Below are 13,801 nucleotides of genomic sequence, written 5' to 3'. Positions count from 1 at the left end.
GGAAATGGTCCATAGATTTCCTTGGGCTTTAATGCATGGCTTTCTGTTTTGGATATCTCCGAGGTATTCAGAAAACAAATATAATGTATTTTAACTAAAGTTTATCAGTGTAAAGAGTGGGTGGCATGGTGGTGCAGTAGGTAGCGCTGTTGCCTCACTGTAAGAAGGTTCTGGGTTCAGTTAGTTTCTGTGTTTGTATGTTATCCCCATATCAGTGTGGGTTCTCTCCAGGTTCTCCAGCTTCTTCCCACCTATAAAACATGCAGCTTAGGTGAACTGATTGTAGGTGAGAGGGTGCATGTTTGTCTTGTCTTTCATGTGGCCCTGTGATGAGCTGGCATGTCATCTGAGGTGTAACCTGCTTCTTGCTCATCGCCAGCTAGAATAAACTAGCAGACCCATGACCTGCAAGGTGGATAAATGGCTGTGGATAAGATGAGAAGATGGATGGACTGTAAAGAGTTTTTGTGGTGCAGTAGTTTTTATTACCTTTTTTTTAAATCACCTTTCAATAACTGGTGATGTCCTTTCATTACTTCTCCATAAATCACTGTAGTTGCCTAATCTACTCACATCACTCTAGTAAATATTTTATTTTAGAAATAATTCAGAAATAAAGACAAAGTAACTCATGAGAATACAAAAGTGCTTTTTAGTGCATGAGAACAAGGTGATCTGTCATCTTCAGAAAACAATCTTTAAAAATCTTTTAAATGGACAATTTCATTCATTAACAAGACCCAATGCAGTTAGACTGCAAACATCCCGTGACACCCTGATTTCAAAATTTTACTCTGACCTACTTGTAGCTGCAAAAGGGCACATGCCAGTGTCTTACTGTGCCGGTCCCAAGCCCAGATAAATAAATAGGGGTTGTGTCAGGAAGGGCATCCGGTGTAAAACTTTTACCAAGTCAAACATGCGAATCAAACCTAAGACTTCCATAAATAAATACATAAAAAAGCAGAGTGAGTAGATGCACAGAAACGCTAACACACTCCTTCCTCTTCTATCTGTTTTTATATACTGTATATATATACAGTATTTATGTTACACACAGTGGTACCTGTACTTATGAAAATAATTGGTTCTGGAAGAAATTCCATAAGTAGAAAATTTTGTAAGTAGAGAGGCGTTTTCCATGCAAATGCCCTAATCCGTTCCAAGTGTAGTGTAGTTGGTTGTTTCCACTTCTCATTGGCTGATAAATTGTTAGAGCTCCCCCCATGGTACTCTGGTGGTGGTGTGCTGACTACCTGGAGACCCTCAGTCGGTAATGACCGTGGCTGAGAGAGGTATGTGTCTGTAGCGGGTGGGATCAATCTTCATTGTTGGAGGCTAGATAAATAGCGGGGGCAGTCGTAAGGTCTTGTCTAACGTTGTGCTTCACCGCGACAGTTTAAATTTAAGTTGTCCTTTCCCTCGTCATTCGCACATGGTTTGTGTGTTGCCAGGTATGTAGCATCCACCAAAAATATTAGTTTAGTAGGGAAAACTTTTTATTTTTGTTTGTTCATTGATAATGACTGCTCAGTCAATTCATTTTATGTTAATTCTGTGAGTCGGTAATGACTGCAGCTGAGAGGCAATTTGATGAGGATTGTGATCGCCATTCGCACATGGTTTGTGTGTTGCCAGAATAAACGGCTGGAGGTTGATCACACAAGAGTGGACTCATCATTTGAAGAAAACTAAAAAAGTAACACAATGCAAAGAACTGCTACACAAGAGTTGTGCATAATGTAAAAAACAAAATAAAAATCATGGTCATTTACCTTATAACTGCTGTCCTCATTGTTTTTTGCCCTCTTTGATTCATGCGCTCCTATCTCACCATGCTGGACAACAGAATTAATTCCAGTCCTCCTTTTGAACTTCTCCAACCACCCACGCGATGCCTTAAACTCCTTAAACTTCTTTTTGTATTAATAACGTGACGATTGTAGATGCATTACGGCCATATTCTTTGGTGAGATCAACCAAACGCATCCCTTTCTCATGCTTTTCTATTATCTCTTGCTTTGTTTGTATGAACAAAAAAACTCTTTTCTTCGTCTTTTCTTTTCCTGGTTTCTTCAATTACTTTTTTGGGGTCCATAGCGAATACTCTAAAAGTTGACGAGGACACTGCATAGACACCTATCTAGCTACACATAGAGGTCCCTCTTAGCCAATGGGATGCCAGGAAGATGCTAGGTAATAGCCAATAACAGAGCAGTTATAAGAGTGTTGTGCTCAGGAACCTTTGGGAACCTTCGAGAAGCAGCCCATACTGTATTTTTAACTTTCGTAACTCGACATTTCTTTCGTAACTAGAGGCAATATTGTCCTGTTGAGGTGTTCCATAAGTAGAAAATTTTGTATGTAGAGACATTCGTAAAGAGAGGTACCACTGTATATATGCAGTGTATATATATTTGAATAAGCTCACTTGAAAACCTCACGCTGTCATGCTTCTGGCGTCTAACTGGAAGTTCGGGCCGCTAGCCGAATTAGCTCCGGTCTTTGCATTTGTCCAAGTCTCTCACTTACGGAGCCGTTTTGGCTTCGTCAAACATAACGGTTTATATTCTTTGATTGTGAAGGACCTCTAGTTGTCGTGTGGGGAACCCCTGATGCTTTATTTTACCAGGACTGAAGTCATGAAGTCGGCATCTACCCTGATGGCCGGATCGTAACGCCTAAGTGGCCTTTGTCTTTGTGTTTGTCCATCCCCCACACACAGAGCTGTTATGGCTTCGTCGGACACAGAAGTTTGTTTTCTTGTAACGGCAAAGGAAAAAAAGGAAACAAAAACAAAGTCTGATATTATTGTTTTATCGTGGAATTTCCATGGAAGTTCCCGCTAGTATATGTAATTTCCAAAACAGTAAACACACACACACTCACACAAACTTTTTTTTCCACTGTTCTTTATCGAAGGACACATATGTACACACTCACAAAACGGCTGCAGAAGCTGCAGATTTTAAAAACCTGTCAATTATCAATTCGTCCTGTACCCAAAACTTCACAATGTATTGTTCATGTTGTTCACTTGATATGGAAACCCACTAAAGCTGAAACGTTTAAAAATGTTTTGCCCATCATTACACTTTACAAATGCTCAGCCTTTTAAAAAAAATCTCAAACATTTAAAAAATTTTGCGCTACATTTTATATCTGTGTCAAAAACATACAGTTTGTCACAGTTGCATCTCCATCTCAGCTCCACTACTTGGCTTGCTCTCACTGGCAGCAGATCTGAGACTGTTGTCTTGGTTCAAAGGAAATTGCTCAGGCTCTTTTGATTTGTTGGGTGTCTTGTTTGTAGGGTGACAAAGCTGCCGAAGGTTCTGTAAAAACAGTGTGGTGACAAAACAATAAAATTAATTCCAAATAATTTGTGACACATGTTGATCCATAAGAGTAGACATGTGATACCTTAAGAAAATACGTACTGGTAGATAAATGCTAAAGATAAATTCTTTTAGGTTTTCATTGCTTTGATTTATGAGTGATGTAGTACCAATAGTTTATCAACTTTTGACATTTACTGCTTTTTTATGCTCTAGGGCAGGGGTATTCAATTAAAACTCACAGAGGTCCAGTTATTAAAATTTCCTCTTAGTAAAAGGTCCGAACCTATGTCCAGTTTATGTCTTTATGTCCACATTTTTGTGGTTTCAACAACATTTATTGTCAATTTTAAATGCAGGATATGTTTAACTGAGCGCACGGCTAGCTTTTCTACCATAAATAAAATTAGACCCAGACAAATACATTTAAGCCTTAATGTGAGATTGAAGAACACACAAATCTCAGAATTTAAAAAAAATTAATTACAAAGCGTACACAGAGTCGATTAACCCTTTTTTTCTCATAAAGATGTCCCAGCCTAAAGAAGTGAGGGCCTATGCTTCAAGCAGGGCTTTGAACCAGAATTTTTTGCCAATCGGCTCATTCCGAACAGAAACGGAATTGTAACGTTTCCGATTTTGCGTTCCACCCATAAACTGACATTCCCGAACCGGTTAGAACAAACAAATAAAGTTCCTGAACCGGTTAATAACGTTCCTTGTAAATATAAATATGTAGGTGCCGTATTTTGCGCACTATAAGACGCGCTTAAAAGCCTTAAAATTTCTTTTAACATTAAGCCTCTTATGTGTACACTGAGTTCCAAAATCTGAAAAAATGTTTTTGTGAGACTTTAGTCAGCGCGCCGCCAGATCGACCATTTTCTGCCAACATAGGACGTATTACGTCACTACGTACACCGGCAGCGATGGACCAATTAGAGAACATGACGCGAGGCTCCAGCACACCTCCAGTAGGTACTGGTATCAGTATATGCCGGTACTGTAGCGCAGGTATGCTGTTAACCACATTTGTTTGGCTAAAGACCCCCGACAATGGCGTCAGCGAAGAGACACGCTTACGACGCAACATGTAAACTCCAGGATATCAGTTCTGGTTGTTCCGGTTCACGTAAAGAGACCGGGTGACTTTTTTCACGCTTCGCCATCTCTCTTGATCTGTGACTCCATGCACGCCTATACCACCGCTTCTGTAAAAAACCACATCAAGTGGCTGAATTCGGAGCTTGTCATCATCCTGGAGGATTAACGAAAGAACTCAGACCAAGGTTGGGGTTGACGATGCTGTCTTGTACCTCCTCCACCGCATGCTCTCCTACCTGGACACCGGGGGCTGTGCCGTCAGGGTGCTCTTCTTTGACTTTTCAAGCGCCATCCAGCCCTGGCTCCTGCAGGACAAACTGACCTCCATGGCTGTGGACCCCTACCTCGTGAGCTGGATTACAGACTACCTAACGGACAGACCCCAGTACGTCCATATGGGGGACTGGTTGTCTTCTATGCTGACCAGCAGCACGGGGGCGCCACAGTGCACCGTTCTCTCCCCCATTCTCTTCACCCTCTACACATCGGACTTCAAGCACAACTCGGATACCTGCCACGTACAGAAGTACCGATGACACTGTGATAGTGGCATGTATCCGGAAGGGTGATGAGGGGGCGTACAGGGCATTGGTGGCTGACTTTGTTGAGTGGTGCCAACAGAACCAGCTCCAGCTCAACGTCTCCAAGACGAAGGACATGGTGCTGGATTTCTGCCGGGCACCTCCCTCTTCACAGCCAGTGATCATCAAAGGCAGTGAGGTGGAGGTGGTAGAAAACTATAGGTACCTGGGACTGCAGCTAGACAGCAGACTGGACTGGTCACTCAACTTGGACTATGTGTATAAGAAGGGGCAGAGCAGGATGTACTTCCTGAGGAGGCTGGCCTCCTTCAACATCTGTCCTAAGCTCCTTCTCACGTTCTATCAGTCCGTAGTCTCCAGTGTGCTGTCATACGCCATTGTGTGTTGGGGTTGGGGGGGCCAGGAAAAGAGATATGGACCGTCTGAACAGACTCATCCGCAGAGCGGGCTCAGTGGTCGGGATGGGCCTGGACTCTGTGGATACACTTCTGGAGAGGAGGACCATGTCAAAAGTTAAGGCTATCATGAACAACAACAGCAACCCCCTGCACACCACCTTGACCTTGCACACCACACCATCTTGACCTCCGTGTCCGCTGAACCCCTAAGACCGACTCACCGAACCCCAAGGGTTCGATCAGGTTATGAACCACTGCTCTAGGCCATTGCTCTAATGGTGTGGTGCGTGTTTTTTGAATGCCTAACCGCTCACGGAGGGCTGAGAACACCTTGGATTCAAAGTGTCTGCCCTGATCGAATGCCAAATGAACATGCCCCCAATCAGTGCATCCGCCAATATTTCTGCCTCTTGACAAAGGCAACACATTGGCTTCTGCCAACTTTGTAAAATGACACTGACACCAGTATCGTGCATGCAGACAAGGATGACAACTCTGGACTTCTTTGGCGAGCTTTGTTGAACACATGCAGCCAAAATCATTAACTATCACAAACTGACAAACTCCCGCTCAACATTCACCTTTCACACTCACACGCCCCCTCCCAACAGCAGGCTAAACAAACGATCTGATTGGCAAAACTGAGTGTATTACCATATTAACTCAAGTAGCAGCGCCCGCCTTCTATGCCTGCGACTGTCAGAAAAAATACTCCAAGAAAATGTACTTTTGTGAATTTATCATGGAGTGGTCACGGGTCAGGACAGAACCATCACTCTGTCCAGATCCGTTTGGTAATGCCTGCTCTAGGGCATGATTTCTTTGATGCCAAACAAAACAGCAGGCTTACCTGTTAAATAATAAAATCTGGATTGAATTGTCTGTACACAGAAAAAAAAATTCTCCAACTTTTCATATTATTTTGTGAAATAAAAGTTAATGTCTTCTTTTTTTACTGAACAGCACATCATGCCATTAAACACAAATGTGGCACTTAGTAAGAAAAGTCCAGTTACATTTTCTGCATATTTTACATCATTATGAGGCTACTTAAGACTCCTTCAAAGACTGAGTTCAAGTTGACAGATTTGAATTGCGTGTTGCACAAACTTTGTTAGCTAAAAAGAATATGAAAACCATCACATTTGCATTGGACATTTGCATTCGACAACCGTTATGAAGGCAGTCATTGTCTTTAAGATATAAGAACAGAACTTTGATTTTTTTTAAAGAAACGTAAATAGAAAGTTTTACTGACAATGTTTTTGAAATTACTTTTCGTGATTTGCTTGAGAAATCATTCAGCTCTAAATAACACAAGATGCTTACTGTCGCAATATTTGTTTTCATACATACCTGCCATACTGTCCCTTTCATTTGAGTCACTTTAAAGATGATCCACAAAGGAACCAGGAGAACACAGAGCAGTCCAAGGAACCAGCCCAAGGCATAAGCCCAAGTTGGGTAAACATATGTTTTGTTGAACTTGAGAGGCTTGTATTTCACAACTGAAAAGATGAAGGTACCCTAACAGGAAAAAAACACAGTTCAGGTTTTTCATACCAAAGTTTAAGCTCATATTAGCAACAAATTATTAATTTATTAATTATTAATTATTCATATCAAGCACACCATGGCATTTTAAAAAATGCCTTTCCCATTTCAGAGAAATAATGGTCACAGTATGGATAAACCATTATGTTGTGTCACAATCAGTGATTAGAGGACCTGTTTGATTGTTGGATTTTATTAAAAACTTCAATCAGGATTTCTCAACCCATCAGTTTAAAACTACAATAAGTTCAAGGTCAATCTTGGGAAGGATGAATTTATGCGTTTATTGTGTCCAATTGCATTCCGTGTTGTACGGATGCAAAGACTATGACAGGGAACTGCTTTGTGAATTAAACTTTGCATCCATTGATCCTTCTCCCAGCAGAGAAGCACCTTCAGCGGCAGACTGCTGTCACACAGCTCCTCCACAGAGAGGCTGAGGTCCTCCTTCGTGCCCCATGCTATCAGGGGGTACAATGACACTCTCAGGACGAGCGGGGGGAGGTGGCGAGGTCAGCACGCGGTTAAATGGATTTGGATTTTTTTTAATACTGTTTATATTTTAAAAATGTTAGTATATGTACTGTTAATGCTACATGTGTCTGTTGGTGTTGTGTATGTCTTGTAGTATGTCCTGTTTTGTTTTTGTTTTTCCTGGTGTTTGCCTGAGCAGTGGATATGTGCAATTTCCTCTGGGATTATTAAAGTATCTATCTATCTATCTATCTATCTATCTATCTATCTATCTATCTATCTATCTATCTATCTATCTATCTATCTATCTATCTATCTATCTATCAATCTATCTATCTAATATAGAAAATGAATAGGATTTTTCTTTGTCACATTTTTCTATTGTAATAGAGGGAAAGATGGCATATAGTATCCAAGCAATCTGTGGAAATTATACACACACACACACACACACACACACACACACACACACACACACACACACACACACACACACACACACACACACACACACACACACACACACACACACACACACACACTGTATATATATATGTTCAAATGAGAGAACATTTAAAGAGTCCCACAATCAGGCATAGTCAAACTCATTCTCCTCCAGATCAGCCAAAGGAAAGTGTTTACCCATCAGGGACAAGACATCAATTGTCATGACCAACTAAAAAAATAATTTCTGAAATGTGGCGTTATTAAAAAAAAATTTTTTTATCGTGTGATTCAGCACTGAGAGCTTTCATTATTGACCTTTTAGAGTTGTGCAATTCCCCCTCTGTGTGGGCACTCTAACCCTTCTGCTATGCTGCCACATATGCAAAGCACTGTGTTCAGATGACTTTCTCCTGTTGACCATTGGAGAGCTGGTCTGGCCCTGGTATCTAGCTATGGCAGTTGGGAACTTATTTCCTGGTTCACTGGTTCTTATGCTTGTTTATTATGCAAACCACCAACAGATGAACTTCAAGGACAAATTGATGTGCTGATGTGGCACACACCTTCCTGTCAGGCCTCTGCCTGTGCCTCACTGTCCCTGGTCCCACATCTCCCTGGACTAGCCCACTTTGTGCTTCTGGTCAAGCTTCCCTTGGCCAAGGAGGCTGCCAAATTAGTCCTCTTATGTTCCCTCTGCACACTGTAGCTTCCCAGTTGATGTGGCTTCTGACCGAGGACCTCCGTTTACCTCCGTCTGGTAGAAGTTTTGCATGTTGATGGGGGCCAATGTCAATTCGTCCTTGGGTTTCCATCCATAATCCAATGCTTAAAATCATGGGGAAGAACCAGAATATGGAGACAATTTGTCGTTGAATGGTCTCAAAATCCTCGAGAAAGAGGTTTCATGACCATCGGGCCAGGCCTTCCTCTGACACTGCTGTAGGACTTGGACACAAGCCAGGGCTTCCCTCGTATGTTCTGCTGAGTACTGGGCCCCAGCAAACCAATACCACATCAAGGCCCCCACCTATGAAGTTGGTCAAAAATTGTGTCTTTCCAACCTATTTATGGAGGAATTACCTCTTCAGTTGTAGTCCAAGAAGCTGGTACCGAGGTTTATTGGCCATTCCAAGTATAGAAGGTCATAAATGCTACAGCAGTCACGTTGAAGTTGCCAACATTCCACATCTCCAATGTCAACCCTGTCCGTATCACCTGTCTGGCTTTCTCTTGGGTTGTTTGGTGGCTTCTCTGTAGCTGCTCCTCAACTCCCTGTGTTCTCCTATTTGACTTGGCTGAGTCGAATCCAAGAATCTCCAAGGAGGCTCTATAGGGACTGGCAGCCTGCAAGCTTCCCCCAAACTATCCTGTGTTGTGTTTTTCTGACTCCCCAGTGTGTGGCAATAAAATTCATAGGTTCATTGAGTGCTGTTTTGAGGTCCTCCCTTAACATTTTCTGATGATGTTATGGAAGGAAGATCGCAAAACCCCAATATTCCTTGTAATTGTGCATTAAGAAAGATTCTTAATTTTTGATGCTATTTACCAACACAGATTGGATTGAAACAGTGCTTATCAAATTATGAATGACAGCCTTTCAAGAATCAATTTCCATTCTCATCACCCTGACAAATTAGCTCCATTTCTTAAGAAGAATGTACTGTACATACACTATAGTTACTGGCCTGTGTTTCTTGATCAGACCAACTTACAACATGAGCTGATGTGGCAGTCAACAAATTACAGACTTCAACATTAGTATTAGAAATTTTATTTCACTCACCAAACAAATGGTGGGAGTAATATAAAGCCAGCAAAACTTCATCAGGGGCCAAGGACGATAACCTATCATGTCTTCAATATTGTCGTAGAGACGGTCGGCACCTAGTTACAAAAAGAAATGGGATCAAAATGTTTAACTTCAAATTGTAGAACTTAAAAAGAATACTGGACATACACTAGTTTTGGTGAATATATTTGATATTGCTAAGTGTGGTCATTATTAAGTTATATAACACCCCTATTTATTCAAATAAGATTACTTTTTCTTTACAGTAATCTCTCGTGCATTTGCGTATCAACACGTGCAACTTCAGCTCATCGCGGATTTTTAGTTGGTAGTCACGTGATATCGTACGCGCATTCTATTGGCTGACTGCATCTGGAAGTGCGCTATGTTCCGTGGATCTCCGAATGCAGCGCACTTCTGTGAGACATAAGTGCTTCAAACAGTCGAAAAGAGTGTCAGAAAAGGTAATACAGATAGAAGGTGGTTTAATATCAGTATGGGGAGGGTTCATAAACGTTTAGATTACCGTATAATAAGATAAATAGTTCACCGTTATATCGCAGAATTCATTATTTGCGTATGGGTCCTGGAACAAATTAACCGCGAGTAACAAGGGTGGGGGCGGCACGGTGGCGCAGTGGTTAGCGCTGCCGCCTGACAACACGGCGGACCCGGGTTTAAGTCCCACTCTGTGTGGAGTTCGCATGCTCTCCCGTGTCTGCGTGGGTTCTCTCCGGGCTCTCCGGCTTCCTCCCACCTCCAAAAGCATGCGCTTCAGGTTGATTGGTCGTTCCAACTTGCCCATAGGAATAAGTGTGTGTGTGCACAGTTGTATGTCTTTGTGTGTGGCTCCGTGGTGCACTGGCGTCATGCCCGGAGTGTCCCCCGCCTCACGCCCTATGCCGCCGAGATAGGCTCCAGCTCCCTGTGACCCGCTGCGGCGGATACAGCGGTGGTAATCTGAAGATGACTGACTGACTAACAAGGGTGCACTGTATTTGTAAAATTTTACATGAATTTATTTTTCTCTCTGTCTCTCACACACACACACACACACACACACACACACACACACACACACACACACACGCACACACACACACACACACACACACACACACAAATTAATAAAGCTTACTCAGAATCCGCTTTAATGTAGAGTACACCCTCTGAGAAACATTTAACCAGAGTTAAGGTAATAAGTTCAGAGTCTTCATAGAACTGTTGGATTCATTTCTTTTACAAAATCTTGAACTAGAGTTTTGGAGGGAACACATGTGAATGTCAAAAAACACAAATTAAACCAAGAGCTAATCATCAGTAAACACTCCCTAAATAATGCTTCATATTTTTCATTTCATTTCAATAAAATACTAGGATTATGCACTCAGTAAAGTATTCATCCATTCATTCATTCATTTGTTCATTCAGATCCTGGTCATGGGCTTATGCTGGAGCCTATCCAAGCTGCCTATGGGTGAGAGACGGGGTACAACCTGGTGTACCCTGCTCCACTTTAACACCAATCATGAAGCTTTAACAATATTTTATAACCAATGAAATTTTTAGGTACACTTATGTAAGCATGAGTGGTGGCGCGCCCCAATGAGCAACTTGTAAGAGGACGATGTCTTTCTCAAGTGCTCAGGTGAACTCGCGTCTCTCCACTGCCATTGTCTCTCCACTCAACTGCGTGTTCCCACTCCAAACTCTTTGGTCCACTTTTTGGCCTACATGGACCTTGAACCGGCCACCCTCCTGTCCCCAGTCCGTATGGACTGACCTGTGGACTGAGCTATTGCCACCCATTTCACACTTTGATTAAAATGTCCTCAGGTAAACTAGGAGCAGTTATAGAGGAGAGGAGAAAGGCATTCTGATTTAATAAGAACAGGGGTTTTTTTGTCTGATATTCTTCATACTCATACAAAGAAAAATTTCAATTAGTATAGTTACTGCAGTCTGCCCTTTCTTTCTGTGTTCTTTTTCTGTGTGCTTTTGTGTGCTTGCTGTGCTGTGTGTAGTGCGACGGAGATGTCAATTTCCCTGACGGAACCTCCTAAAGAGATTAATAAGGTTACTACTACTACTAAACCGAGTATTCCACTCTACATCTCACTATTATCTGCATAGTAACAGGTCCCCTCATGTTTGTGTGCATGTAGTAAGGACCTCTACATACATACATATACGTGTGTGTGTGTGTGTGTGTGTGTGTGTGTGTGTGTGTGTGTGTGTGTGTGTGTGTGTGTGTGTGTGTGTGTGTTTATCATCTGAGTCAAACATGATGATAAACATGATAAACATAATAACTTACCATATATCCATCCAATAGCTATCGACTGGCAAACTGACAGCAGGAGAAGATTGTTGCCACTGCAAACATAGTGGTCAAAAAGTTGTAGGAAATATAAGCCTCCCTGCATGAAGAAAAATAACTGGTTGTCATGCACATAATCTTCTGTAAGGTTAAATACCCGTGTCTTCAAACAAGACAGTATTTGCTTGTTGTTGTTTTTTTCATCCGAAGGTATTTCTTTTTAGCAGGGAGTTTTTATGTGGTGGCTTTTATTTTGCTTCAAAAATTTTAGTTCTGATTATGTTACAATATATGTGGGTTTTCTTTGTTTATTTTTTGTTGTTGTTTTGTTTTCTTTATATACAGATTATTATACCCGCAGGGAAATTAGTGGCACACTCCAGTTAGTTGAATATCATCATGCATACATATGTGTGTACAGGCCCTGAACACACAAACACACACAAGGGGGCCTGTAAGCATGCAGGGGAGGTAGAGTGGCAGGCAGCTCCTTCATGGTGCGCCCATATGAGCAACTTGTAAGGGGGACAGCGCCTTGCTCAAGGGTGTCTCGTTGCACTAGGTTTTACATTATGTTTTCAAATTAACTAAACATAACATTTATGTTGTTTTCCCATCCTTTGCTCTCTACAGTTAGAGCTGAATAATAAAGTAAGAACTTAAATATATTTTCATTATTAGATTACTGCAATTTCTTTATCTAGCAAGCTAATCCAAGTTCTAGGGGTCAGTAGGAGTACTTTTGTCGGAAAATAAACCTTTCCTTTGCATCTTGGCAGATGTACAGTACATTCTTCAACGTAATCTCATTTCAACACAATAACTAATTTGACACATTTGGTCAAATTTTCCCATGTAATGAAAACATTTAGTCATCTTTCTGTATCAATGAAAAACTAGTTGTTTTTAATGTATTCTCAATGTTCTAGTTTGGAGAAATCACTTAAATATCTCTTTCAAAACTGGTGGCATGTCAGTTCTTTTCTTTTTATTAACTTTTATAATGATAGATAATTCTATATTGTAAATAGAGTACTACTATTATGCTCCTTATTTTTTAGTATTTTTGAGACCAGAAATTTTTTTGAAAAAACTACAATTTAGTGCAATTTAGAATATTTAATGTCTGCCTTTCCCTGGAACCTTCTACTGCCTTGCCGCCTCCCCAAATCCCCTACTTCTCCCCATTCCCTCTTCCTTTCCTAAGTAAAATACAGGCATGTCCATTGTTCAACACTGGGTTTGTGTTTTGATGGTCTTTTATCCATCCACCGGTTATCAAAGACAGTCTTGATCTTAATTTGATAGTACAAAAGACAACTTTTTTGAAATTGTAAGCAGACTAATGAGTGACAGTTTTGTGAGAGATTAAGTGGCGTTCTAACCTCTGTTACAAGAAGCAGGCCAAGAAGGAAGCAAACACAGCAGAGGCAAAGCAGCAGCAGCTCTCGTCGATAAGACCTTCGGAACACGGTTGGGAACATGTCTGTCACTGAAGTCATCAGGCACTCCAGACTCACAAACTACCAGAAACAGAGATCAGAGGGTAAATTTAAATAATTCAGTTTAAAAAAAGTATTTTAGCAGTCAATAGAACTAATGTAATTAATCTGATAATTTCTACTTGCTAAATGCTGTCAATGATTTTACCTCACCTGGGTATCTGCACCCAACAAAATGACCATGATGAAGAAACATATGGCCCATATTTGAGGTAGAGGCATCATGGCTACTGCACGTGGATAAGCAATAAATGCCAATCCAGGACCTGTGAATGAGAAGTTGATTTTTAATCAAGTTTACATGAACTGAGCAACGGTATTGTTTTTCTTGTG

At 41.2% G+C, this 13,801-nt stretch overlaps 1 protein-coding gene across 5 annotated transcripts in view; it reads right to left on the bottom strand.

Annotated features, from left to right (window-relative positions):
- Nucleotides 1-2,907: 2,907 nt before the first annotated feature.
- The window catches only part of slc6a11a (solute carrier family 6 member 11a), a 30,370-nt gene continuing 19,476 nt past the window's right edge, over nt 2,908-13,801 (bottom strand). For 4 of the 5 annotated variants that reach the window (XM_068315353.1, XM_068315355.1, XM_068315354.1 and 1 more), the window contains 6 exons: nt 13,622-13,734; nt 13,352-13,489; nt 11,964-12,066; nt 9,641-9,741; nt 6,739-6,909; nt 2,908-3,335 (listed from right to left, as the gene is read on the bottom strand). In XM_068315353.1, the coding sequence (XP_068171454.1) occupies nt 3,186-3,335; nt 6,739-6,909; nt 9,641-9,741; nt 11,964-12,066; nt 13,352-13,489; nt 13,622-13,734 (776 nt within the window). In that variant the 3' untranslated portion in view covers nt 2,908-3,185. Of the gene's footprint in view, nt 3,336-6,738; nt 6,910-9,640; nt 9,742-11,963; nt 12,067-13,351; nt 13,490-13,621; nt 13,735-13,801 lie in introns of those variants that run through there. The other variant, XR_011035418.1, reaches the window with a different exon arrangement.

Source organism: Antennarius striatus, chromosome 5 (genome assembly GCF_040054535.1).
Source record: "Antennarius striatus isolate MH-2024 chromosome 5, ASM4005453v1, whole genome shotgun sequence".
Classification (NCBI taxonomy): domain Eukaryota; kingdom Metazoa; phylum Chordata; class Actinopteri; order Lophiiformes; family Antennariidae; genus Antennarius; species Antennarius striatus.
Note: the sequence above shows the minus strand (reverse complement) of the source record. Positions and strands in the feature narration are given on the sequence as shown.